The 25,549-nt window shown below is 37.3% G+C and overlaps 1 protein-coding gene across 3 annotated transcripts in view; it reads right to left on the bottom strand.

Moving 5' to 3' along the window:
* The window catches only part of NALCN (sodium leak channel, non-selective), a 234,875-nt gene that overhangs the window by 43,297 nt on the left and 166,029 nt on the right, over positions 1-25,549 (bottom strand). For all 3 annotated transcript variants that reach the window (XM_040537921.1, XM_040537936.1, XM_040537929.1), the window contains exons 16-17: positions 12,559-12,695; positions 10,735-10,876 (exon numbers count right to left, since the gene is read on the bottom strand). In XM_040537921.1, the coding sequence (XP_040393855.1) occupies positions 10,735-10,876; positions 12,559-12,695 (279 nt within the window). The remainder of the gene's footprint in view (positions 1-10,734; positions 10,877-12,558; positions 12,696-25,549) is intronic.

Here is a 25,549-nt window from a genome sequence, read left to right as displayed (position 1 = left end):
TGTGATCCCTTTCACCCTTCTAAAGTCCTAACTCGTCTCTGTATAGACTGTATAGACCGTGGAAGTAAGAACATGGATGAATTGAAAATACCACTATTCTTGGAATTCTAGTGTTTTCTTAAAAAAATCTTGCAGCTTGAAAACTGAAAAAAGGTATGGAACACTTCAGAATGTAGTTTGGAAAATAAGATATTGGCATGTCAGGAACTATTCCAAAAATACTAACAGCACTGTTAGTATAGTATAACTAACATAATATGTTAGTATAATATAGCACATAATAAAAAATTGTTCTGTTACCTGGATATTGTTAACAGCAAGATAAACTGAAAATCACAGTATGATATAAACCAGTTAAATGTTTTGTAGGAGTAAATATTTTATATATCAAATCATATTTCAGTATGTTTAAACTTATTTACAGTACCTCAGCATGGTACCTTACTATGGATTTACATATAACTCGTACTGGTGAAAGCAATGGCAACTCTTTCACATCTTTTTTTCTTCTAATGTCAGCAATTAGGAGCTGAAATTCCAGATGATTAATTTTTTCCTGTATCCAGATTGGGGAAAAAAAATTCCAAACCTCAGGAGTACCTATGCTTTTGCAATATTAGTTTTTTTGTTTTGGTTTGTTTTGGTTTGGTTTTTGTTTGTTTGATTGTTTGTTTTAGGACTTAACTAGAAATCTTAAACTTAAGGGAATAATGAAGGGGGAAAAACAGCTTTTTTGATTCAGTTGTTTTTTCTGTTATAGATAATTTTCTTAGAATAATTAAAACTGCATCAAACATCAGGGAAAAAAAGAGTACTGCTTACTAGTGTAATCCATTTATTTTTAATGTCAATTACTTGCTTGTTGACGTGTCTTAGAAATGTAAAGTATTTCAAATAGTGAAAGCATTAATTTCCTTCCAAATCCAGTTTTTGTTCATCCAATTTCAGAAAAAAGCTGAGTCAAATCATTTTTCCTGAAAATTTCTACAGCTCCCTATCTGCTATAGACCAGTTATTTTAGGTGTTTAAAACAGATATCAAAACACCTTGGCATTAAGCGTGTGGCCCAAGAAGGAAAATTCACCCAGGCTGTCAACAAGGGAAGGTGCCCAGGAAAAGTGGGAGTTTATAGGGAGGCTGGGCACATGTACAGTTACATTTAGTGCCTCCCCAGGCCATCTAGTGCCAGCGAGTAAGAACAGCTGAAGAAAAGCTGCTAACATGTCTAGGCCAAGGATTACATACATCTGGCACATTCAGCTTCTGGGGACTGCTGAATCCTCTCTCTGGACAGTGCAGTTAACAAAGAAGGACTAGATGTGAAACTAACTCCTGAAGAAGTATGTACTTGGGCATTAACTAGTCTGAGCATACCCGATGGATTGAGTTTTAGGTGAAGGTCCGAAGGTTTGTTATCACCCTGTCCATCTCTCCATTGTGATAGAATTTAGACTGGAGCCAGGTATCCCGTTGCTTAATCCAGGAGTACATGAACATGAACAAGGTCCTACACCTTGGTGCCTAGGGATCTCAGTGGTCCAAAATGGAACTGATAATACATACAGCTCAGGAACGTCCAAGGATTACACCTTTTGAAGATGATGGTCCTCACTGCTCTTAAGACTTAGGAGTCCTTGCTTCAGCCAGAAGAAGCAATGCAAGACAGTATTTTTAGATGTGTACAAATGATCCATTTATTATATTTAAAGGATTCAGTAGTCAGTCAAATAGCAACACGTTTAAGAAAATCAAACATTATTGTAGATTTTTAAAATGTGCCCTTATTTCTATATAAGATAAAGAAACCAAACTGCTTCCCATTTAATTTCCCAAATTTGCATAGCACACCAAGCAAATGCAATAGTACTGTAAAAACAGCAAATGGGGTTGATGATCACTATTTTGTATAATAATGCCTGGATACAGCATGCTGGTGTAGGAGGCTGGCAATTAAAAACTTGTGGTACCTGCCGAGTTCTTCAATGTTGCAGAGGAAATTACTAGCAGTGCTAATGTGGAAAACACATTACTTGATCAGATGATACAAAATTAAATAAGTATACAATACTCTACTGAGGTTATTTTATTGTCTATCCGTGTAGCCTGCTGATTTTTTTATTATAGATTGTGATGTACTGAGGATACCCTCAGTGTATCATTATTAACCATTATTTATTTATTCACTTATTTATACAGGCTATAAGTACACTTAGTGCATAAATAACAATGCCATATAACGTTCTGCTATAAAGCATTTTTTCTTAGCACAAGACACCATCCTGAAATCGCCTAACATTATCTGTTACTGTTAAATATGTTTTCAACAACACATTTAAGGAACTCCTGGAGGTTACCTGGATCTGTAAGGAACAGCTGTGACAGGTCAGCAAGCTACCAATAATACTTCCTCGATGAAAATATTTTAGATAGGAAGTGTGTACTCCTATCAAAACATGAATAAAACAGCATGGTTCCCATATTCCTTTCAGTTTATTTATACAAGTGTGCCTGTAGACACAGAATTAGGAAATCTGTTTGTAGTGCTTCTTCCACAAGCGCTGGTGTCTTTCATTGCTGCTGTTGGTAGGACAGACTTCAGGCAGATAAAATAACTCATTCCTGCCAGTGTGAACTTGATCTGAATTCTGCATTCCTATGCAATTTGTCCAAAATGACAAGGACAAAGCAATAAACCACTGTAACCATTGCAAAGGCAGCTAAAGCACAGAACATTGTTGCTCTGCAAGTGCCACCCGCTGCTTCGAAAAGGTACTGCAGACATTTTAAATGAAAATCTTTATTTAGTAGTACATGTAAAATTCCTAGGCTTTCTATCCTGGAAAAAAAAGAAAATTCTTTGTGTAAGATTTAAAGGAAAGCAACACAAGACAGTACCATTGCTAGATGACTGCTAATGATTGCGGATCAGTCCCACAACTGGCACAGCACTGCTGACTTCAGGGAGATCTGTGATAAGTGGTAACAGTTAAGATACATCTCAGCAGTTTTAAGTTTTGAGAAATGGTATTCATTGTCAAGTGACAATGCATTCATTTTGCAAGTGACATGTATGTGGTGCACAACAGCAGCCAGCACTGCATAAATCAATTAATTTCAACTTGAATTTGACATAAAATAGCGTGTTATCAAGAGGTTAAACTGTGGTGAGGTAGTGTATTATTTTTATATCAGGTGCAGAGCTGACAGAAGAGACAAGTGCTAGGTGTTCTGCAACACAAGAGGAGACAAGGTCACAAAGACAATAATGAAATATAAATCTCTGAAATGTTTAGGTGACAACAGAAAAAAAAAAGAGAACACAACATACTTTTCTAAGTCAATCCCTCAAGTGTTATAAGAACATTAGAATTTTAGCTTAGTGCTGCTAATAACAATCTTTTATAGGCAACTGCAGGACCATATGGGAATAGTCTTCTGTACCATGGCAGAAATTCCAAGCTAGGGGAAAAAAATCATCCCAAGCTTCTGTTTCAGTTTGGAATTTGTTGGACGCCAATTAATGGTTTATGTAGAGTTGCTGAATGAACAGATTGTTAGGTATTATATCATTATTTAAACATGTACAGATTCTAGGGAAAATATGAAGAGTCACTACAGTAAATGATATTTTAGAGTTATTTATAAGAAACAGTGAGGAAATGTTTATTTGGGCTGAATCTGTTCAAGATTTGAGCATTCCATTAAATACAAGATAATTTTGGCCCACATGAATTTGCTGTGTAGCCTCTCAAATGCATACATAATTATTTGTTCAACAACGTCCTGTCTATGCATCTTCGGCTTGAAGAGATCAGACTCTATCAAAATGAATGTGAGAGAAACCTGAAGAGTATTGGAAGGCCAAACTTCAAGACTGCAAGTTGTTGGTAGGCACCTAACAACATTTCCAAAAGAATTGATGCAGGTTAATGTTTAAATCGTGTAGAAATCAGTGGGAAATTTCTACAGCTCTTTTGAAAACTTTACTTAATACTTATAGAATCATAAAGGATGTAATTACAAGGAACCTCTAGAGATCTATATCCCTCTCTCAAAGTAGAACTAATTATTTCCATTTCGACTTTGAAAATCTGGCCCTTGGCAAGATTGTCCTACATAAGAAACAGGCTCACAGAACAGTCAAGAAAGTGGCCTACCATTAGCTAAGTGCCACAAGGAGTCAAGGGCTGTCCCTTTTGATCAGAAGGCTTGAGTGAGAACTGGGCATTATCTCCTTAACTGTCTCAAGCCATTGACCTGAAATAGTCTTAATTCCTTTTGTAGACCTTGATTGCTGCCTGTTTCTTAAGGAAAGACATGCTCTTCTAATTAGCTGATTACTGGTCTGGAAAATCTACATGGTCTTTCGTAACCAGGAACCTTTTTCAATTAAGTCTGAGAATGTGGAGAGGGCTAATACCAACACACTCAGAAAACCCCAGAGACTTAAAGAGGATGCTAATAGTCCATCTCAGACACACAGGGGAGCAGCTCCAGGAAGGGAGAAGAATCCCTTTCTTTAATGTTTTGTCATAATATGGTTGGGTTTCCGTCTTCAGCATATCTGAGCTTTTTACTCTCAGTGTTTTCTTTTGTTTTCTTCTGTTTTCCATCTTTACTCCAGGCAGAAGCCAGGGAAATCATGGGAAAGGCCAGTAAGGAGGGCTGGGTAGATTACTGACGGCTGCCAACAGAAGGGTGGAAAGTGAGGACTCCTGGCCAAGCTGATATGGGGTTGTGATATACTCTGCTGGTGCACAGCGATGGGGCAGGAGGCCCCACTCCACACCTTCACTTCTAGGTAAGAAGGTACTGCCAGTCTGGGCTGGACTGGGAGCAGAAGAAGACTGAGATAGAGCGAGAGTTTCAAGTTTGAGGTAACCTGGGTTGGGGGAATAAGGAAGAACGTTACTTCTGGTTGTACAAGCATATAATTCCCTTCACTAGAACAAAGTGATCATGACTATATTTAATCAGTTTTTGTGAATGAGTATGATAAGTGGGTAACAAGAGATCAAAGGGCTTGGAGAAGGCGGTCTGGATATTCAGTAGGATCAGGGAAAGGGAGAGTAAAGGCTCAACTGGAAAGGCTTTTCTGCAACCCAGCCCCTCATCAACGCTTCCTTCCTTCCATACTTATGTATGCTTTTGTCTGTTAGAATCCATCAGCCCTAAAAATTTTGCCATGTATGAATTTTGGTTGATTGAAGAAACAAGAGGGGTATGATCAGCCCCCCGTGTTTTAATGCATCTTCCCAGACTTTGCATCAAACTCTTGAAATCTGTAAGAGCAAAACTGATAAAAATAGAAAGCTAATACCAGAAAGAAGTGCTGAATTGTGGCACTTTGAAAATGACAAAGTATCCAATCCCCAGTTTCCTTTGTTTCAGAATGTAATTGAAAATTGGTCTTTTCCAGGCAGAATTTTGAGCACACTATGTAGAGGCGAGAATGACAATTTAAAATCATCAGTAGCTAGAGACAGACCATAACAAGAACAGTGTCTTATTATTATTGCAGTTCTATCTTCTCTGCTCTGAAACATGGTCACAAAAGTAAAATATTAACAAATTAAATATGTATGTGGTAAAACGCTTTATGAGAATGTACTTCATAAGTTTTTCTTTTCCTGTAAATTTATTATTTCAACATAGGGACATTGTTACATATCTGTTTTATCTGAAAATAAACAAAATCTCTGAAAAATGCAAAATTAACAAAGAGGCCTCCTGATTAATTTTCAAAAAACCTGAAATGCATCAATGCATTTCCATATATTAATTTCATTAGAAAGATCTCGATAAGAGTAGACATGGGACAAAAATCATCTCCTTTGAAAATTAAGGTTGTAATGACCAAGAAAATGATAGGTTCATAAGCCACTCTCATTCTATCAGGTAGATTGTTTTAATGGCTTTTCTGAATGTTATAACTAGACAGATTTTGGCAATATCCTGTGAATGACATAAATAGGTAAGACTGAAGCACTTGGCTGTGTTTAATTAACAAGAGGTACAAGGAAACTGAAATTGTGAGCGGGGATCTACTCAGATACTCAGTAAGGGTAGAATAAGATGAAGTTTGAGTGATTTTTGTTGATACTTATTCACAGAGTTCTGCAAAAAAATACTTCAGAAAAAAATGTACTCTTAGTGTTTATAAGTACCCTCTTCTGCTTGGAATTCATGTGCAATTACACTTTATTAGCTTCTGTTGTATTCAAAAGTAGTGTGATATAGTCATTCTTTCAAATTACATAGGGAAAAGAAGAACCAGGAACACAACAGAATGTTATCATACTTTTTGTGCCCATGTTCTGCTTTGCACAATACAATAGCCAAAGAAAAGTTCAGAAGAGGCTGATTAACTTGGGACATGAGTTTATTAGCATAAGAAGTACAAATTCACCTCTGGAAATGAGGATTTATGAATAAATATTCTACCCTTGTTTCTTTTCTAAGAAGAAAAAAGAGGAATAAAGTTTATAAGCATGTCTTCACGCCTGATGATTTTCTGAAAGGTATCTTAGGACACCCTGTTTTTGATTCTAAAAGGTATTTCAGCTCTAACAATTACAAACACCTTCTGCAAGGAGAACTCCTTTCAGAATACTCTCAGAATATATGTGGTTCTTTTTGCAAAAAAAAACAAAAACACAACAACAGAATAGTTAATGAAAGAAGCTGAGCACAGGCCACTAAAAGACATGCTGGAACAAATTTCCACATTAAACAACAACATCTTATCAAGAATAGGTGGCATGTCTCAGCAGCTCACAAATGGAGCATCTATGATGCTAACCAAACATGCATTAACAGTTGTGGTCAATCTTGTGTGTTCAATGTGTGTTTGAAATAGTAAACAGATAAAAATATAACCTTTCCCTGAGGTGTTGAAAACCACTGATTTCTACATAAACCAAGGGGAGTTAATCTCCAAGGGAGTACTCAGACCCTTCCAGGATGAGGCTTGTAATTGGGTTGATGTTTGTGTCCCATCCCATCTAGCTTTAACAGATATCAGCAGGATCACATCTGGAGATGAATCCAAATAGCCTAAAAAAAAGCGGATGCAAAGCTCAGCAGCCCACCTGCTAGGTAACACAGGTCATCATGAACTATCACCTCAGTGCGCTGTTCTGTGCACTGACTCCCCAAAGAATGCAGAATCCAGCACGAGGTCTGCTGCTTAATATTCATTGTCCTCCATGGTAATGGCCGTGGCTACCTTTGAGATCAGCATTCCCTTTTTGACCATCACCTCCTGTCATATGGCTGCTGCTGTAACTAGGAAATCAGCGGGAGAGGCATATGGTGTGGGAGGACGAGCTTCCATGGAAGCTAGACCTCAGTTATGGATCTTGGTCCCACAGGAAAAAGGAATAGCTACGAACTTCAATGCTTGCAGAGCTAAAAACGAAACTCATACAAGTGAAAGGACACAGGATGATACAGGGGATGGAAAAGAGAAAATACATTTGCTACTATCCAGTTAATCTTAAAAATGCAGAAATAAAGGCACTAGCTTGTTTATAATATTTCAACTAAATGGAAGATGCTAAAAGTCTGAGCTATAAACAATGTGGATATATTGAAAGCTCTTTTGCTTTGTTTTGTAATTCAGTCCTGCTGTGCCACAGCTGTAGACATGCACATGGGCATATCCACATAATGAGCCACAGGCATTTTTAAAGTTCATCTCATAAGCCTGTCAGATTTGAAACATAATTTAACAGTGATGTGCTGTGTTGTGTGGTCAAAGATAAGTAACCTGTTCAGGAGCGTCCTCCTTGCAACATTTTTTAGCATGGCTTACTAAAAGTTTTACGTCTCTTATGAAAGCGCTCTGAGGTGTTTGTGCCTTCCTCTGATTCTAGTCTCGAAGTTAAGAACCCAAGTCCAATGCTCAAGAGCCAACTCAACTGTATTTTACTAGACACCTGATTTGTTGTAAATCTTACAGCTTATTCGCTTTTGTCCCTTAAAACTGGCTGTGACTGTCCCTGAGGCTCTTGTGAGAGCCATCACAGTGAGATGTCTTCATTTTCTGCCAACTTCCTTTCTTCTCGTCCACCCACTCACACAAAAATTATCTGTGTACACATATTTCATCCTGTTCTAAGAAATCACTGAAATATTGGTTAGCTAAGGAATTTCCCAGCATACTGTGAATAATTTTCATACAACTGTGGAAGTATAAAAGAACACTTCCCTCTGTCTTTGTAAAACTCCCCTTCTCCAACATCTACAATGTTCACGTGATGACATTTTTATTTTTTAACCCTGTTTTTCAAAACTGTTCTTTTGATTTGGCATAGATGAAAATAATTTCAAACTGATTTTCATTATGGTTATGGGTAACAAATAAATACATTTTTCTACTATTTTGAGAAGATAAAATACCTTAAAATAGGACGAATTCAATGAAAATCCACTCCCCTCCTACAACTTAAAGCTGCTTTTCAAGGAAGTAGGTAATTATAATTCTGAAAAGACTTACTAAAGCTGTTATATAATAGAACATAGAATGATTTGTTTTACTGATAATGACAAATTATAGGTCAGATTGATTTTGAATGAAAAAAAAGTACCATAAATATAGTTGCACATTTTTGGAGAAAGAAAAGAAGAATGTTGATGAAGTGGGAAGTAAGGGAACATATGTATCATATACACTTCCAATCACTTCAGCAGATATGGAATGCAGAAATGCTATCTACATCCAGAAGAAATTGGAGGAGCCAGCCATATTTCAGGCACCTCAAAGGAAGCCAAGAGTCAAACCTGACAGCAGAATCCCACCTTTTGATTCTACCCTATTTTTTTTCACCAACTACAATGTAAATGAGATATGAAAAATTTCTGAAGCCACTGTCATCAGAAGCAGTGGGAGTGCATCCTGGTATGCAATGGTATCAGTAAAATATTTGTTCAGGTTTCTATTCTTACATACATGCAAGGTTTACATTTAAATGCAACCAGTCATTCCAATCTTGTTTTAAGGATAAGATATTTTTAAGAAGATTTGTCCATACAAAAGTAAGGTTGCTTTGGCAACTCTAACTATAGGAAGCCATAGTAATTACTTTCACAAAATCCTACATAGTGCTTTCTCCCTCTTAATAGGAATGTGTAAATACCTCATTTTAAGCTACATTTATCAGAAATATTACTCATCATTAATCCTATCTTTGAGGCATGAAAATCCAAAAGTACATACTAAAAGCAGGTTGAATAGTGCAAAAACAATTTGCAAAAACTTATTTCAATTAAAAAAGTGAAGTCAGATCATGCATATTTGCTCTTGGAGGGAAGTGGAAAACTGAAAAGAATGTACCTTTCTATTTTCATATTTCAAAATATCATTGAATAAACTGTGCCATTTATTCATGTATCTTAAAAGACAATCAACAATGATTCACTTTTGTGGACAGCAGGCAGAAGAAATTAAAACTCCAATTTAATATACTTCAGCTACGTATTAATGTGAACAGATCTACCAAATCATTGCACAGCTCTGCACTGCACACTGTGGAGTTCAGTGTGTGGCTCAGACCAAGTTTAAGGCCTCCATTCATCTCTTCATCATGTGGTAGAAATGTACTCTGATTTCCCAGGCATGGTGTTTGAGATCCATCATTAGTAATATTTAGTGTAGTTCTGCTGACCCCTACGTTTGCTAGTTAATAACTTCTCCAATATTTCTGCTGTGTTTGTTAGAGTAGATGGTGCCCATATAGGCTTGATTCCTTCCCATGGACTTGTTTGCTGAAGAATATTGCACCACAGACCTCCCTCTCAGGCCATGCTGTTCAGCTTTGGCATACTGATGGCATAGACTACACTGGCCACAGGAGTGCGTTCTTGCATTGCATTAGGTAAGAAAATTAACAGTTGTTTGTAAATAGGCTCTTTACATACACTATCAGAAGAGCATTGCTTTCCCTAACTCTGCTTCCTGCCTGTACGAATGCTATCCTGAGTTTCAGTTGCAAACCATGTACTTCCATGGTATCTCCCGTGGTACACACTAAGTTTTTTTTCTGACCCTGTAGTTTTGCAAGGTACCAGAAGTCACACACATTTACTCATGCTGCTGCACCGTTGTCATCATCATTCCAAGCAGTCCTGGTATTTTTCAAAACCAACCATCCACGCCAGTCCAGCTGGGAGACTATCAGCATATAGTACAATGAGCCTCAAAACTGTTTGTTTATCATCTGTTTTCTAGCAAATCCCAGGCCTACACAGAGGTTAATGCCCTCTAAGTAACTAGAATAATTCTTAGGTTTTTACATATCTCCACTGATTACACTTTACCTTGCTTCAGTGAGTGTGTAAAGCACTGTAAAAGTAGCAAGACGCTCAGAAATCCACTGTGATATTCATAAACTTTTGATTTTCTACTAGCTTTGCAGTGATTAACAGCAAGACTATTTTAAAAAAATTAGGTTCATAAGATGGATGCTTTGAACAAAACTATGTATCACATCCTGAATTTTGAGTCGAAGGAGAGAGAATTCAAACAAAATAAGGCTCTACTATGATGTCAGTTTTAGGATACCTAAAACTGACTACTAAATTAAGTATACTAAATTAAGTATAGCGTTTTATTCTGTGTTCAGTTGCCCTAGCTTGTGTGTGCTTTTATGTAATTTGACAAACTGAATAATCTGAGGTCTCTCCTCACAATACTCGAGGATAGACATATACTGCTGTGAATTCTTGATTTACCTTTTGATCAATATATTTGTTTTCTTCAATTGCTGATCTTTTAGAGTGGTCACATGAGGAAGAAGACGCTGAAGGAAGTCTTCGCAGCAGACAGCTGGTATCTTGTTGCTGGCGATCAATAAACTGCTTCATAAAACTTTCCCTTGTGAACAAACAGAGGATATTGATAGATTAAAAACCCAGGAACAGTTAATATTTGCTTTTCTTTACAATGTGTCACAACCCATTAGTGCTAAGATAAACTGTGAGAAACGGATGTACTGACCTGTAGATGTATAAATGGACAGAATGAAGAAAAAAACAACTGATACAACTTACATTCAGTTTATTAAAAGCATCTATAGCTGAATTGAGAAGTGTGTGGCTTGCATGTAGCTTTGAAGAAAATAGTTTCACTCCATTTTATAATAATTATTTTATTTATTTATTTACCAAATAAAGTGCTAAATATTTGAAGTGCCTTTTGCAGTTTTTGGCTCTTTTGAGCTCATTACACAGTGAGTTGTTACTGCAATATAAATCAAATGCTGGTATAATCCAAAGGAAACATACTTCCTGCAAGAAATTGTTTCTTCAAGATTTCAAACAACATCTGTTCATATAACTGCTTTGAATGCCAGTATTAAGGCACTTCAGCAATTCTGTGCTTCACATATGCCACATTTAAAAAGTATTTCTGTTTACAAGAAACATTTATCTTGCTGTCTTTTAAATTTAATATCATTGCCCTGTTTTCAGTGTAAATTGACTATGTCATAACTAATTTTTATCTGGAGACATAGTTTCACACAGTACTATAGCTTCAGATTTAAAGATTTAGCATGATCACGTTTAGATGGTGCCGGGAAAAAACACAGCTAGAAAGAAATTAAAAAAAAAAAAGAGGGAGACTGGGAGAGCACCCTCAATATATAACTAAGCGGTATTTTGTTACTAAGAACAAAGTTATCTGTGACTGTTTCCTTGAGGTTTGGAACACTTTTTCCTGACCTTGTTCACCAGCATTATTCTTTGTATTCAGATAAGATGGTACAAACAGATCAAATTAGTTGTACTAGTATCCTTGTGAGTTTAATCAGAATGTAATATAATTTCAGAAGACAAATAACAATGACATCCATCTTTCACACCATCCTGTCTCCAAGCATGTGCTCACTGGGGATACTGGTATGGGCACAGCCTGACCTGCTCGGCCAGCCTGTGCTGTTTCAGCAGTCTCATCAGCCTGTATCTGCAGCAACAGCCCTTAGACTTCTGTAACAATTGTCTTTTCTTGGCACCACACCAATTAAAACAGTAATATTAATTGATGATCCAGTAGCCAACCGAGGGACCTATCCTTTCTTAAGGTGAGTTTTACAGCAAAATAGTAACAGTGCACGTCCAAAGAGGGGACAAGGTCATCACAATGAAACTGCTGTTTGATGGCCTGCATTATCCACTCTTAATGATTTGCTGCCAGTTGATCTCATCTTTAAAAAGCCACATGAGAATTGATTAGACTGCTAGCTGTCCATTTCAGCCAAGAACCTAAAACCCAAATGGGAGTGGAAGAACAACAATGTAGTTTTCAATCATATTTTATTTGTGTTGGTTCCAGTCAATCTAGTTCCTTTCATGAATATGTTATAATGAGTGCTAGGATTTTATTTTTTTAAGTAAGATAAAAATAAAATGTCAGCTCCTTTCAACTCTGTTAATTCTGTTTCAGTTCTGATTTTCTGAAGTATCTGTTTCATCCATAAGCAAAACAGTTAAATATTTTTGGAGCTCTGTGGCACCAGACCAGCTTATGGCATATTAGCAATGGGAATATTTCAATACCTTATTTTTGGAACTGTGAAATCTGAAGGAAGCTTGGAGATTTTCACCATTTGTGGCCTGTTTGGAAATTTTTCAAAGATGCGTAGACGAAGTGGAAGCTTCTCTTTTGTATCTGCATTTGCTTCACTTTGCTTCAGCTAAAAACAAGGAAATGAGAAAAAAAGAAAAAGCAAAAATTTGCTCTGTAATATTGCAGCCTTGTTTTTCATAATTCAAATAATAACAGCAATTATCTAAAGAAACAGAAGATGGCAGCAAAGAACTACAGAGGGTAAATTTGGTACTCTATTTTATTGGTCTGCCTGTGCTAGAAGCTGACAAATTCCAAACAATACCATGCCTTTAACTGAAAGTCATAAAATGGGAGGATTGCTAATAATTTTAATTTTAAAATATGAAACATATTAATGCCCTATTCAATATGGTTGTTTCTATGTTTCCTTCACAGTTCCCTAACACTTTATCATGGAAATAAACATCTATGCTCTTTTCTTATTAGTCACATCTTTCTGTATTTCTTGACAGCCCTAAAATATTCCAATAGAAAATAGCATTTATAAAGGGAGTAATTTTAAAGAAATCTAGCTTTCAGAACATGGAAGTAACAGGAAAATTGCATTTAGATGAGTATTAAAAATAATATCAAAAGACTCAAAAGAATCCATCTACGTCAGCAATTCTGATACTGAGCTGCAGCAAATCTAATGATGAACATTGCATTTGTAAATATCCACAAACATTTATGCCAAGGAATACCACACATTTAAATACAGAAAAGGCAGATACACCTATGTGGACAGATAATGGATACATCTAATTATATAAGATAAAAGAGTCTGATATGGAGATATGATTCCTGAATTGTGATTACCATATTTGCAACTCACTTGTGTTGCAACAACATAAGACCAAGTCAGAAGGATTCAGTGAAACACATTTGTTTTTACATTTATGTTAAATGGGAATTTAAACATTAAATTTCTATCTAGTTCTATATATTCAAATATCATGTACCATTTCAGTTAGCACACATCTAATTATTTAGATATGAAGTTTAATTCTTCTTCCCATGCCTGCTTGTGAACACAAGCTTAGAAGCTTATACTTTAAAACAGAGTTGCCCGATCAGCACCTGCAGGGAATACTGCTGATTGGTATCAGCTATAGATTTTTACTGTGGTGAATTGCCCAGGAAGTCAAATGGAGTTTTAACTCCCATTTGCACTGCCTTGTGTAATCCATGCTTTCACAGCATGCTATAGAAGAACACCTGCTTTGCTGCACTGTCATGCTATCAGCAACATCACCACTTCCAGCCACAGGACAGCTTAAACTGAAAATCAATTCATATTAGGCTGGATACAAGTTGTCAAGTGGACAGAAAACTGTTTGAAGTGCTACAAACAAAGATTAATGATTAATGGTAAAGCACAGGGTCAGAAGAGAAGGGGAATGGAATATCGCACAAATCTGTAATATGTTCAGTCCTACTTAATGGCTTCATTAATGATCCTTAAATGGAAGAAATTATGACATTAATGAAATTCACTTGATATTAAAACGTGGAGTAAAATACCACGGTGGAGAAAAAAGAGGACAGATTTAGAAGTAGGGGCAGGAAATAACAAAGACTGAAAATAATTCTAGAGCAAGAATAAGAGAAGAAACTAAACCAGAACTTGTACTTCAATACAGCATCAAAAGGGCAATTTGGGCACCAGCCAAAGGTTGGTTATGTATTATACAGTCTTAGAAAAATGGTACAGAAGTTCACAGCTCCTCTCTCTGCTGCTTTGAGGAGCCTGTACCAGGGTAAGCATTCAGTTCTGAAGACCATTTAAGCAGTCTCACACGGACAAGCCAAACCAGTGCAGAAGAGAGACATGAAAAAAAGGAGAGAGCTACAGAAACCAATTGGAGCGGGAGAGAAAAAAGGAATGAAAGACTTCAGGGGACCAATATTTATATTTCAGCAACCACAACTGATAGTGAAAGAAGAGGAGGTGATTTTGGAAATTATGGAAGAATATTTGAAAATATATTATTTCAAGAATATAACAGTGTGACCCAAGTATAGGAATTAAAAGATGAAATTAGGGAATTTTTAGGCTGAGGATAAAGATTAATAATAGTTACAAAGAAATCTAGGAGTGTTCAGAAAGGTCTCTGGAGGGAAGTGCCTCATCATTCCAGATTCAGGCGAGACAGAACCCTTGAAATGCCAGCGTACCGCAGAAAGAAATCCTTCACTGTCACGGAAATGAATCAGATTATCTACCAGTGCTTTTCTGCAACATTGTGCTGTTGAAAAGCTTTGGGAGGGGGTAATTTTGAGAAGAAAAAAGGGTTTTGAGTTTCTGCTAGTTTGCTTTACTGAGAAATCTCTGTATAAATAGGCAGATTCTGGCATGGACAAATAATGTCCCTTGCAACTATGGACTCCCATTCACAGAAGTCAGTGTACGCAGAATAGAGTGCACACCACAGATTGCAATGCTGCCTGAAGTCTCAGCGCAGAACAGATCGGGGAGAGCTTGGAAACAGGGAACTGCATAGCTGAAGTGATAAGCAAGGGAACAGAAATATCCCCCTTCTAACCAGGAGAATGATCCAAGACAGGCTTTAAAATAACCTAAAGTCAGAGCAGTTCTACCGAATCTCTCTCCAATTACTCATGCTGTGATAATATTACATGTTGGGGAGCGTGAAGCATTTAGCTTCACTGAATTCTTCTCTACACATTTAGGGTGTAATTGTTGCTCTGCATGACACACATCCCATTTTGTATTGCTGCTTAAATCCTTTACATTTCAACTTTCTTTAACAGATAACAAACACGTATATTTTTAAAGGTACAGGATTTTTTTTTAAAGGTACAGGATTATGTTGAAATATGGTGATGATGGTGCAGAATGTTTCCAGCAACAGCTAAACCCAAAATAAAATACCAGGACTTTTTTTCTATTATTTTTATTTTTTTAGTTATTATTATTATTATTATTATTATTATTATTATTAGCAAGGAAATGTGCATGGGCTTGATTTGTACTGCTTGGCTCTTGTCTCCAGCTCCTAAGAGTCTACTGGAAGCAGTTCAATGACATTTTGTCAGCCTGGGCTGGCTAAATTCTCATGTGCCTGCTAGAACAATTCCTGTAAAACCACAGAAGGAATTTATGTCTATTTTCATTATTTCCATGGTGCTTAAGTTTATAAGGGCAGATTTAATGGCACAATGCATACAGTACTACTGTCTGTTCTGAACCTAGATCAGAAGTTATTAAAACAGTACCTAAATGGTGGGGAGTGATGGAGAGGAAATCTTAATTTGGGATTCCACTGGATAATAGCAGTTGAATAACACATTCAGATACAGGCCTAAGGCACCAAGATATCTAGATCTGGTTTACATAACTATCTCAGATGAGTACAAAAGACAACTGATAGAAAGGTACACTTATTGATGGTGTTTAGATTTATTTTTATTTTTTCCAGAAAGACATGATGGCCATGCCTCCATTTGGTTCAAAGCAGTTTGAAGTGAATCCCCAACTATCTTCACTTGCTGTTTGGTGATTTATTTTGTGAGTTGTGTTGGTAAGCAAAACAGATTCTTTTTGGAGGAAACAGAACTGCAAGCTCCACTCCACTCTCATTGAACACAAATGCAATCCCAATCACTAAGACTGATGGAAGGATCAGAACCAATGGCTGCTTGTTAGGGTGGCTTCAAACCCCTTGTGCAATGGGGTATTTAGTCCAGTGTTACACCAAATCAATTATTTAGCAAACACACACACAAACACCCTGAACTGCATCTCCTGTTAACTGTGGTGCATCAGCTGCTGCATTGTTGTGATTCTCTCCCGTGGCACAGTTCAGGGCATTAACGGCAGATGACTTCATTCATACTACTACATAATACTACAGAATATTTATTTGTGTCTTCAAGGCTTCTTTATAAAAGGGTGACTGTTAAAATCACCAAGACCTGGGCCCTTAAAACCAAAGAGAACCTGTAAGAAGTTGTTCTAAACACATGAAGTATGGTGGTGAAAGTGGAAGAAGAAGGTAGAGGCAGGGGGAATAAAAGAGACATCAAGTAGTGACGACTGAGAAATAGGGGCAGGGTCAGCTCTTTAGCACATATCCACACTGGTTATGGTCAGACGTTTGAGCTGGGATGGTCAGCAAAGCAATTGCCCAGCTGGAGATAACAGCCTTCCCAGGAGGATGCTGGCATTTCCCACATAATCACACTAGTCCAGCCAGGACAAAAGAGCCACAGCACAAGACAGTTCACAAACCATCCCTCCTCTGCCAACTACAAAGACTCTCTCATCCATGTTTTAGAAACTAAAGTGATGACATTTAAAAATTTTATAATATATGCTGTATTAAAGTAATTGAGTGACACGCTATACACTGCTGTATAGAACCTGCATAGATGAGTAAAGCAACAAATGGTGGATCTAAATTGTTTTCTATTTTAAAGCATTGTAGTACTATAATCTCACAGATCTCAATCACCAAAATTGTGCTCGGGGCAAAAGTAGCAAGTTCTTTTCAAGTGTATACTGCAGCTTCTTTGATAGGCAGGAGCTAACAGCCTGGACATTGAAGTGCTCTGGGGTCAGGTAATATAAATGTGATGACTTTAACAGTTCAAAGAGCTACCTAAGGTGAGTATCTGTTCATATCACCAATTTGCATTTAGAGACAGAAATATCCTTGAAAGTAATGTTCTTGGCAAGGCAAACTGAAAGCTCAAATTGAATACAGTCATTGAGTTTCTAGGACATTGACACATTGGTGGGAACATGCCAGAGGAAAAACAGAGTTAACCATATCCAAAGGGGTAAGATCTACCCTTCCTAACTTTTATTTGTTTCTCTATTCAATTAATTCGGGTTGTGGAAGAAGAGCTAGTAACATGCAAAACGTTAAGAATGAAAGATGCACTTTTCATGTAGTCTGTGAAATTCACTTAAACATTGCATAAATATTTCAATGAAATTAAATAATTATGAGAAATGTACTGCGTTGCTCAAACTCTTGTCATTTCAGTTGACAGTTTTCATAACAGGCTGAGCTCAATCATGTTCAAAATTAAACGCTGTGCAACTGATGTACACACAGTTTATTTAGGAACTGGCCAGCCGCCCAGAATACTTTCATGGTGAGTGTGGAAAGTTCAAGCTGTTGGAGAAAGTTCAGGGGGGTCTCACTACAGGATAGTTTTAAATTAATATTGTTTGGTACATTAGAGTGCACTGCTATATATCATTTTTTCACTGGAAATATCCTCTAGGGGCTATATTTGAAGAACACAGTTGCTACACACTATCTGTGCTACCCTCTTAGTAGGATATGCGCTGTGCTCCTGCACCACACACTTTGAGCATGATACAAATACAGGAGGGGATGAACAACAATACAGACTGATACCAGCACCTATCCAACAGTTTTCCAGATATTTTTTCTCATTCAAATTTTCGTATTTATCATCATCTGATTTGTCAACAGCAACTTTGAATGTAATCCAAGTAATTAGTAATGCTAATTATAGCATTAAATGACACATTAAATTAAACAATTAAAAATCAGAATGGTGGGTTAAATGAGCTGTTTTTTCCCTTTCTGTTATTACTCTGAAGCCATATAGGTCTGGTAAATTTTTGGACATGAATGAGAGCTGTACTAAAAGAAGACATGTATGTGGGTAAGCTTTCACAGCCCAGACTCAGCTTTGGCATAAATTTGTGCCAACACATTATACCTACATTGCATTAAAATTCAAGAGAAATCAAAAGTTGTAATGTAATGTAAAAAATACTACTATTTACACCTGTAATTCCAATAAAAATGAAGAAGCAGCTCAGTTTTCATTGAGCAAACTGCAACATGAAAATAGAAAGGCAAAAAAACAATCTGAAAATTAAGGTAAAAAATACTGATAAAATGCAGTAGGTTGAATTTGGGTAAAAGTAACACTTTCAACACAGAAAAAAAAAACAGCACTTATGACATGTAGATCCTATTAGGTTTGTCTACAGTGCTAAATAAAAGGCTGCCAAGGGCCTAACCCCCTGCCTAGAGTCCTACCAGCTGACTTCAGTCATACTTCATAATATTTGGCTCTCGGTTTCTCTGGGTCCCTTGGGATGGCCTTGAGACATAATTACAGTAGTTATATTTCTATGCATTTTCCAATTCTTCAAGGCACCTGAAATAAAGTAAGAGTTTTTATGTGCAATTCACCTGAGTCACATTTCTGTGTTATGAAATTTGGGTTGTGAACTGCCTACTCTGAGAGAGACAAGAACTTGTGAGTTTGCCTGAAAGCATGACGCTTTCTGGGAGAGCATGACAAGGACTGAGTGGCTTAGAGGTGACAAACCTGGTGAAACCTTGTCCATGCTTCCTTTGAAAGCAGTCCCTCAGGTAAACTATTTCCTAAACTATTCCCAAAGCATTGTCTGGGAGAAAGTCCAGGAAATCAGGTGGAGGCCCAAGACAGAGCCAGCCATGAGCAAACAGTTAAGCAGCGTGCATAGACAAGGGCTCTGTGTTTCAGCTTGCTCTAGCTCTTGTCCTCTTTTAGTTAACAGTCTAGATGTACCAGCTGTGCATTTTGCCCTTTGGGCTCACCTAAACAAATGGGGACATTGCAGGCAATAAAAATTTCTCCCATGTAGCAACTATAAAACAGAACCTAAATTGATTTTAACCACATTCTGTGGTGCCTTGGGGAATTTTCACTGAAATGTAACAAAAAATATGATTACAGTGGTGCTAGCATTCACAGCAGAGACTGCACTGTTGATAATCAAAGGGTAAAATAAACTGAAAAAGTTCCTAGCAGATGGAGGAACAAGATTACACATATATTTCTCATATGCACAAGATTATTTTTTTATAAACAACTTTTATGTGTCACAGGGTTTATACGCTGTGTGTAGTATGATTGGATGCTGTGATTGCTATTTCCCAATTGTTCATTTAAATAACTTTTTCCTCAATTTTGCATGAAGTCTCCCAAATTAATAAGATATTGAGTAAAGTTTCACAAATGTGTTTTCTTAATAACTTCCTTTCAGTAATTGTAGCTCCTATCGGTTCTTCATGAACAAATGCTGCTGAAAAGATGTGATTGCAATTCAAATGGCATAAAACTCCTCTGGCAAAACTCAGCTAAGATTTAGTCCATTTATTTAATAGAGGACAGGAATCCAGTGTGTCAGAGAGTTTCCCTTTGATTGAGATAAATGATTTTTTCAGGGTGATTACTTCATATTGTCTACAAGCTTGGACAAACATTGCTATGTTGATTAAACTTCAGCCGTTCTTCCATTTTTTTTCCTATCTTTTGGTGACAAGAATTGCATTTAAAAAAACAACAAATGAAATCTCTGATTCTGCACAGTCAGTGACCAGATTCAAGGCCTAGGAATGTGCTTAGCAGACCAGATTCAACCTCCATGCCTTCAGACTGAGGTACCTACCTTAGTTAATTGCATTTTGGTTGTTATAGGCTCTTTATAGCCAAAAGACACAAGTACACACTTCTTAGTGGTCAGTTCAGATAGTGGGTTTGCTGTGTCTTTCGGCCATGCTTATCTTTTTCCATTGACTAAACAGGGAACTTAAATCCAGTATGTTCTTTAAGTCATGTGTGATGCCCAGTGAAACAGATAATGGAAATGAAACATACATTTAATGCTAATACGTTAACTGTTCTTTTAATACCTTTTTCACATAAAAATTGCATCTTTGCCACTTTCATATTAATTATTTTTCTTTTGGGGTAAGTAGCAGAAATATCTTTGTTTCCATACAAAGGTTATTGAGTCACAAAAGAATATCCATTATAATAAAAACATGCATTACATGCTCCATTTCATCAGAGGAAACTGCTTGAGACTTCACCACAACTAGGCACCATTATTTGTTATGAATTGTATGTCCTGATGAATAAGCAACTAACATTTTCTCAAGTGAACAAATGCACAAGATGTATGATTTCTGCTCTTGTACAAACAGAATCATTCAATATTGACTAGGTACAATGTGTTAATCTTCCAAGACATATGGCAAGATTAATTACAACCTGAACAGGTGCTTCTGTCTGGGAAGCAAAGGAAGTAGCATTGCAGGGAAATTCAGAGACTCTTAATGTCCGCTTACCTATTCCAGACCCTGCACAAAGGAAGATTCATGGAGGTAGCTCTGTAAATGGCGCTTACCAACATGTTGTCAAGACATACAAATTCATCTGCTCTGCTGGGTTCACAGAAAAATAGGGCCAATCTGGGAAATGATAATTACAGACAGACTTTCAAAGGTTCTCACCACAGGCAGCGCCCGTTTAGTTAAAAAGGAGCTGAAGAGAACCGGGCTGTGATTGACCAAGGAAGTCATCATCTTGACCTCCTATCAAGGTACAGACAGTGAGAAGCATAAAAAATGCAGAATGGTACTGAGGTCACACGGATAAAAGACTCAATCTGCAGGGAATCTGTGTGCCTCTGCTCACAGCCTGACAAAGAAAAAAAAAAGTAACTTTCACTACCAAATTATAGGAAGACTGGAATTTGATGCAAAAACATTATTCCTTGTAATTCATATAGGTCGATTAATGGATTAATGCATTGTCCTGGGGATTACACAGGATGGATCATGAGTAAACTGGTGTGGAGATACAGCATATCCAACTTGATATACTCCAGAAGCCCCTTCCAACCTGGACTTTTCTATGATTCTTTTTTGGTGATAGTTATCTGACCCAAGACAATTCTTCAATCGCCTTCAATTTCACTGTTGTATGCCTGCATCTGCCATCTCCTGATAACTTGTACTTTCATTCAAACCATTACTGGGCTCTGTTAGATTCTGTGAGAGTATAATTTATATAACTTAGATTTAAGCTAGTATTTGTAATCAACACGGTGGACCAAGTTCTGCAATTGAATATCCATAACACTGAGAAAACATAACTGAAGTTGAGAAAAAAAAACATGGCTGAAGCTTGAGGGCAGAATACAGAGTATTTCTTTAAACAAGAAAGACTTTGTCTTTGCACAAATGAGCTGCCCCTTGCTTTTTCAGCAGTTTCTTTGTTCTGAATCAGAGGCAGTACATTTTACTTGACACAGCTGCCCTGAGTTTTAGATTCATTGTAGTTTTACAGTATTTCTCCAGTACAGAAATTCACACATAAAATCAATTTAAACAAAGGACATGAAGAGGCAAACCTATATGAGTAATAATGGGAAGGCCACAGAGGCCGATGCAAGCTACTTCAGAAACCTTGGCTGGACTAGATGAAAAGAAAGGTAGTTTGGTGTTACTAGCTGTCCTTTCTACCATACAAGTTTGCTGATGAAATTTTAGCTGGGGCTGGAATTATGCATCCTGCTTTTCCCTTTCACAGGCAGTGGGAATGGTCCTCTTTGTGTTCATGTGATGATGGATTGCATCTTTGGAGAGGAAGATGTGGCATGAATTCTCCCTTAATTCTGAAATAGTGCTTCCATTTGTTGGATATTATGCAGCAAAAACTGTGTGTGCTTCCTCATCTTCTGTCATGTTTTTAAAAGAGTGCCTGATTCATTCTTGAGGAGCTGTAAAGAGAAGTCCTCTGAATTCTAAGTGGAAAGCAAGTGACTTACTCTAAGGAACCTAAAAATCTCGACAAAAATGTAATGAATTCACCCTTCTAAGCAGCTAGCTTTTTTAGTTAGTGAGCAAAGAATTAAATCTCATGCAAAGCTTCTATTTTTGTAAGGATCATAGAATCACAGAATCATAGAATCATATAATGTTTTAGGTTGGAAAGGACATTAAAGATCATCTAATTCCACGCCCCCTGCTGTAGGCAGGGACACCTCCCACCAGACCAGGTTGCCCAAAGCCCCATCCAGCCTGGCCTTGAGCACCTCCAGGGATGGGGCATCCACAGCTTCTCTGGGCAGCCTGTGCCAGTGCCTCACCACCCTCAGAGTAAAGAATTTCTTCCTTATAGCTAATGTAAATCTACCCTCTTTTAGTTTAAAACCACTACTCCTTGTCCTGCCACTACACTCCCTGACAGAGTCCCTCCCCAGCTTTCCTGTAAGTCCCCTTTAGGTACTGGAAAGTTGTTATAAGGTCTCCCCAGAGCCTTCCCTTCTTCAGGCAGAACAACCCCAACTCCTTCAGCCTGTTTTCATAGGAGAGGTGCTCCAGCCCTCTGATCATCTTTGTGACCCTCCTCTGAACTCATTCTAAGATGTCCATGTCCTTCTTGTGCTGGGGGCCCCAGAGCTGAAGGCAGCACCCCAGGTGGGGTCTCACGAGAGCAGAGGGGGCAAATCATCTGCGTCGACCAGCTGGCCACTCTGCTTTTGATGCAGCTCTGGACATGGTCGGCTTTCTGGGCTGCAAGTGCACAAAGGATACAAAGGCTGTCTACAGTGTTTACAGAAGTACACAGATCCACAAGCTCCTATGGGCCTAAGACAGTTCAGAAAAGGCAATGCAAACTTGCATGACACAAATGAACCCCAAAGCAAATACAGCACGGATTTGCAATTGCCATCAAAATAATGAGCAATGCTACACAAGCCCTCTCCTTCCTTCCAAAGACCAACAGGATTGTCCCTTGCTTCAGAGGATGGAGCATCTAGAATCACTATGTGCACTGGGAAGCACTTGCATTTTTTTCTTAGGTATCAATGAAATAAAAAATAAAGATTAGATGGTGATATAAAAGCTAGGTAAGTATCTTCTTCCCTAGTGATATAAAATGAAGCAGCAGCAGCTTACATTTATATTTTTGTTACTGCTATTCACACATTCATAGCCAATCGAACTCCCATCTCTCCTCCTTGAAAAGTGTGTGCTTTGACTATGATCATCGACTAGAATTTTCGAAGGCCCTTATCTGATACAATAAAAGAGAAACCCTCTTAAATTGAATGCGTGTTCTTGACAAATAATACAGTACTGCAAATACCAAGGAGTGGCAACTTCTGAAATAACACCCAGATGTTTATTTTACCACTGGGCAGAAATATATAAGCCAGAATTTATGATCCAGTTATACTGTTTTTAGAAAAAGATGGTAGATGAGGTAAGAGGTGGAATAAACAAAGGTGGAAGCTACAACCTTCAAGGAGACTTTCAAAATTTTTTTAGTTACTCAAAAGTAAAGACTCCGGCACAAGTAGTTTTCCAGCTGACCACATTTTTCAGTTTTGGAAGGACAGCTTGTTTTCTAGAAATGGAAACATTCTCTGTTAAGTTTTAAAATAACACTGCTTTAAATACTTTGTATATGGCCTGTGAATGGAGGACCAACGTGTGTTTTTGAACTTCCTAGTATCTTCCCTCTATGATGATAAGATGGATTTCATCCATATTATGTAGTACTTAAAATTCAGTTTGGAACCATTATTGTACTTTCCATGTTAATAAAATGTGCTCAACACTTATCTTTCCTACCAATTGTTAAAAATCCATTTACATGGCATCAGATATAATGGAAAGGTAATTTTTCATTTTTATTCTATTTTGTATTTATTTCCCATTTGGAATTACCTCTAGCACTATCCTCAGAATAATAATACTCTGGAGGCAAGTAATCTAACTAGGCTTTAAAAAGCTCCTTGATTTTCACACACACACTCACATATATATATATATATATATATATATATATATATAATGTCATGCCAAGAGGGTGTTTAAATTAGATATACCAATTATAACACCTTGTTCACACAATATGTTCACAAAAAAATCCCTATGCTGAAACTCCTACTTCAGTGATGAAACCTCAGCACCCAAATTTGGAAGTGGCAGGTTCGATGCTACTGCTGAAACTGTCATTGGCATCTTCCTAGATCTGCTGAGTGTCTGGTGGTGCTTGGGGAAAGGCACCAGGATCAGGCTCTGTGTTCTGACCATCCCAGCCCTATCAGGACTGGATTAGGAATACTTTGATTTTTTGCCTTTTAGCTCTTCACTGTGCGATCCTGAGGAGAGGAGAGGAGAGGAGAGGAGAGGAGAGGAGAGGAGAGGAGTGGAATTAAAAAGAAAAAAAAAGAAAAAAGGAAAAAAAAGAAAAAAGGAAAAAAAAGAAAAAAAAAGAAAAAAAGAGAAAAAAGTAAGAAGAAAAAAGAAAAAAAGAAAAAAAAAGAAAAAAAGAGAAAAAAGTAAGAAGAAAAAAGAAAAAAAGAAAAGAAAACCCCATTCACACTTAAAGGTACAACTGGGTCACCAAGTGTGAATATGGTTTTGCTCCTTGCTGAATAAAGGAGTTGTTAATAGCTCTGCCAAAATGATGCTTGCATTGCCAGGATAGTGACACTCCTTAGTATTAATAGGAGTAAGGTCAAAACTATCTTCTGAATGAATAATGACTGTATTTGGATGGCCTGGACTTCCCCTAGAAACAGCTTGCTTTCAAATACTAAGCTGCTTCGCCAGAAAATACATCTGAGGAGAGGAAATGAAGACACAGAGGAGGCAAAAAGATGGACTCCCTGAAAAACAGCATCAGTAAGCCAGCTGAATGCAGGGAGGCAGGACTTCTGATTATTTCAGACCGTCTTGCTTATATATATTTTTTTCTGTTATTGACAAGATGTTTGTATTTCATGTTAAAAAAATGCAATTTCCAGGAAGTGGTGTTACAGAAGTTCTATCCTATGCTTAGAAAAATCTTAGAGGTTTTGCAATGGATATTAAATATGACTGATTCCAAGATGTGTTAGTTAAACTGCCAAATGTGCTTGCAAATGCAGGACACTTTAAATAGACTTACCCAGTGAACTGAAAGTTTGGTCTGATTGTAAAGCTGTATGTATAGTTATACAAAAAGAGAATACTGTGGAAGTAATAACAGGCACTGTAGGAAGGAGAGAGCACTAAGGAATTGTTTGACTGGAATGACTATACTTTGTAACAAAAAAGCTAAGGGACATCATAGGAAATAATCAAGTGGCAG

This window comes from Cygnus olor, chromosome 1 (genome assembly GCF_009769625.2).
Source record: "Cygnus olor isolate bCygOlo1 chromosome 1, bCygOlo1.pri.v2, whole genome shotgun sequence".
NCBI lineage: Eukaryota > Metazoa > Chordata > Aves > Anseriformes > Anatidae > Cygnus > Cygnus olor.
Note: the sequence above shows the minus strand (reverse complement) of the source record. Positions and strands in the feature narration are given on the sequence as shown.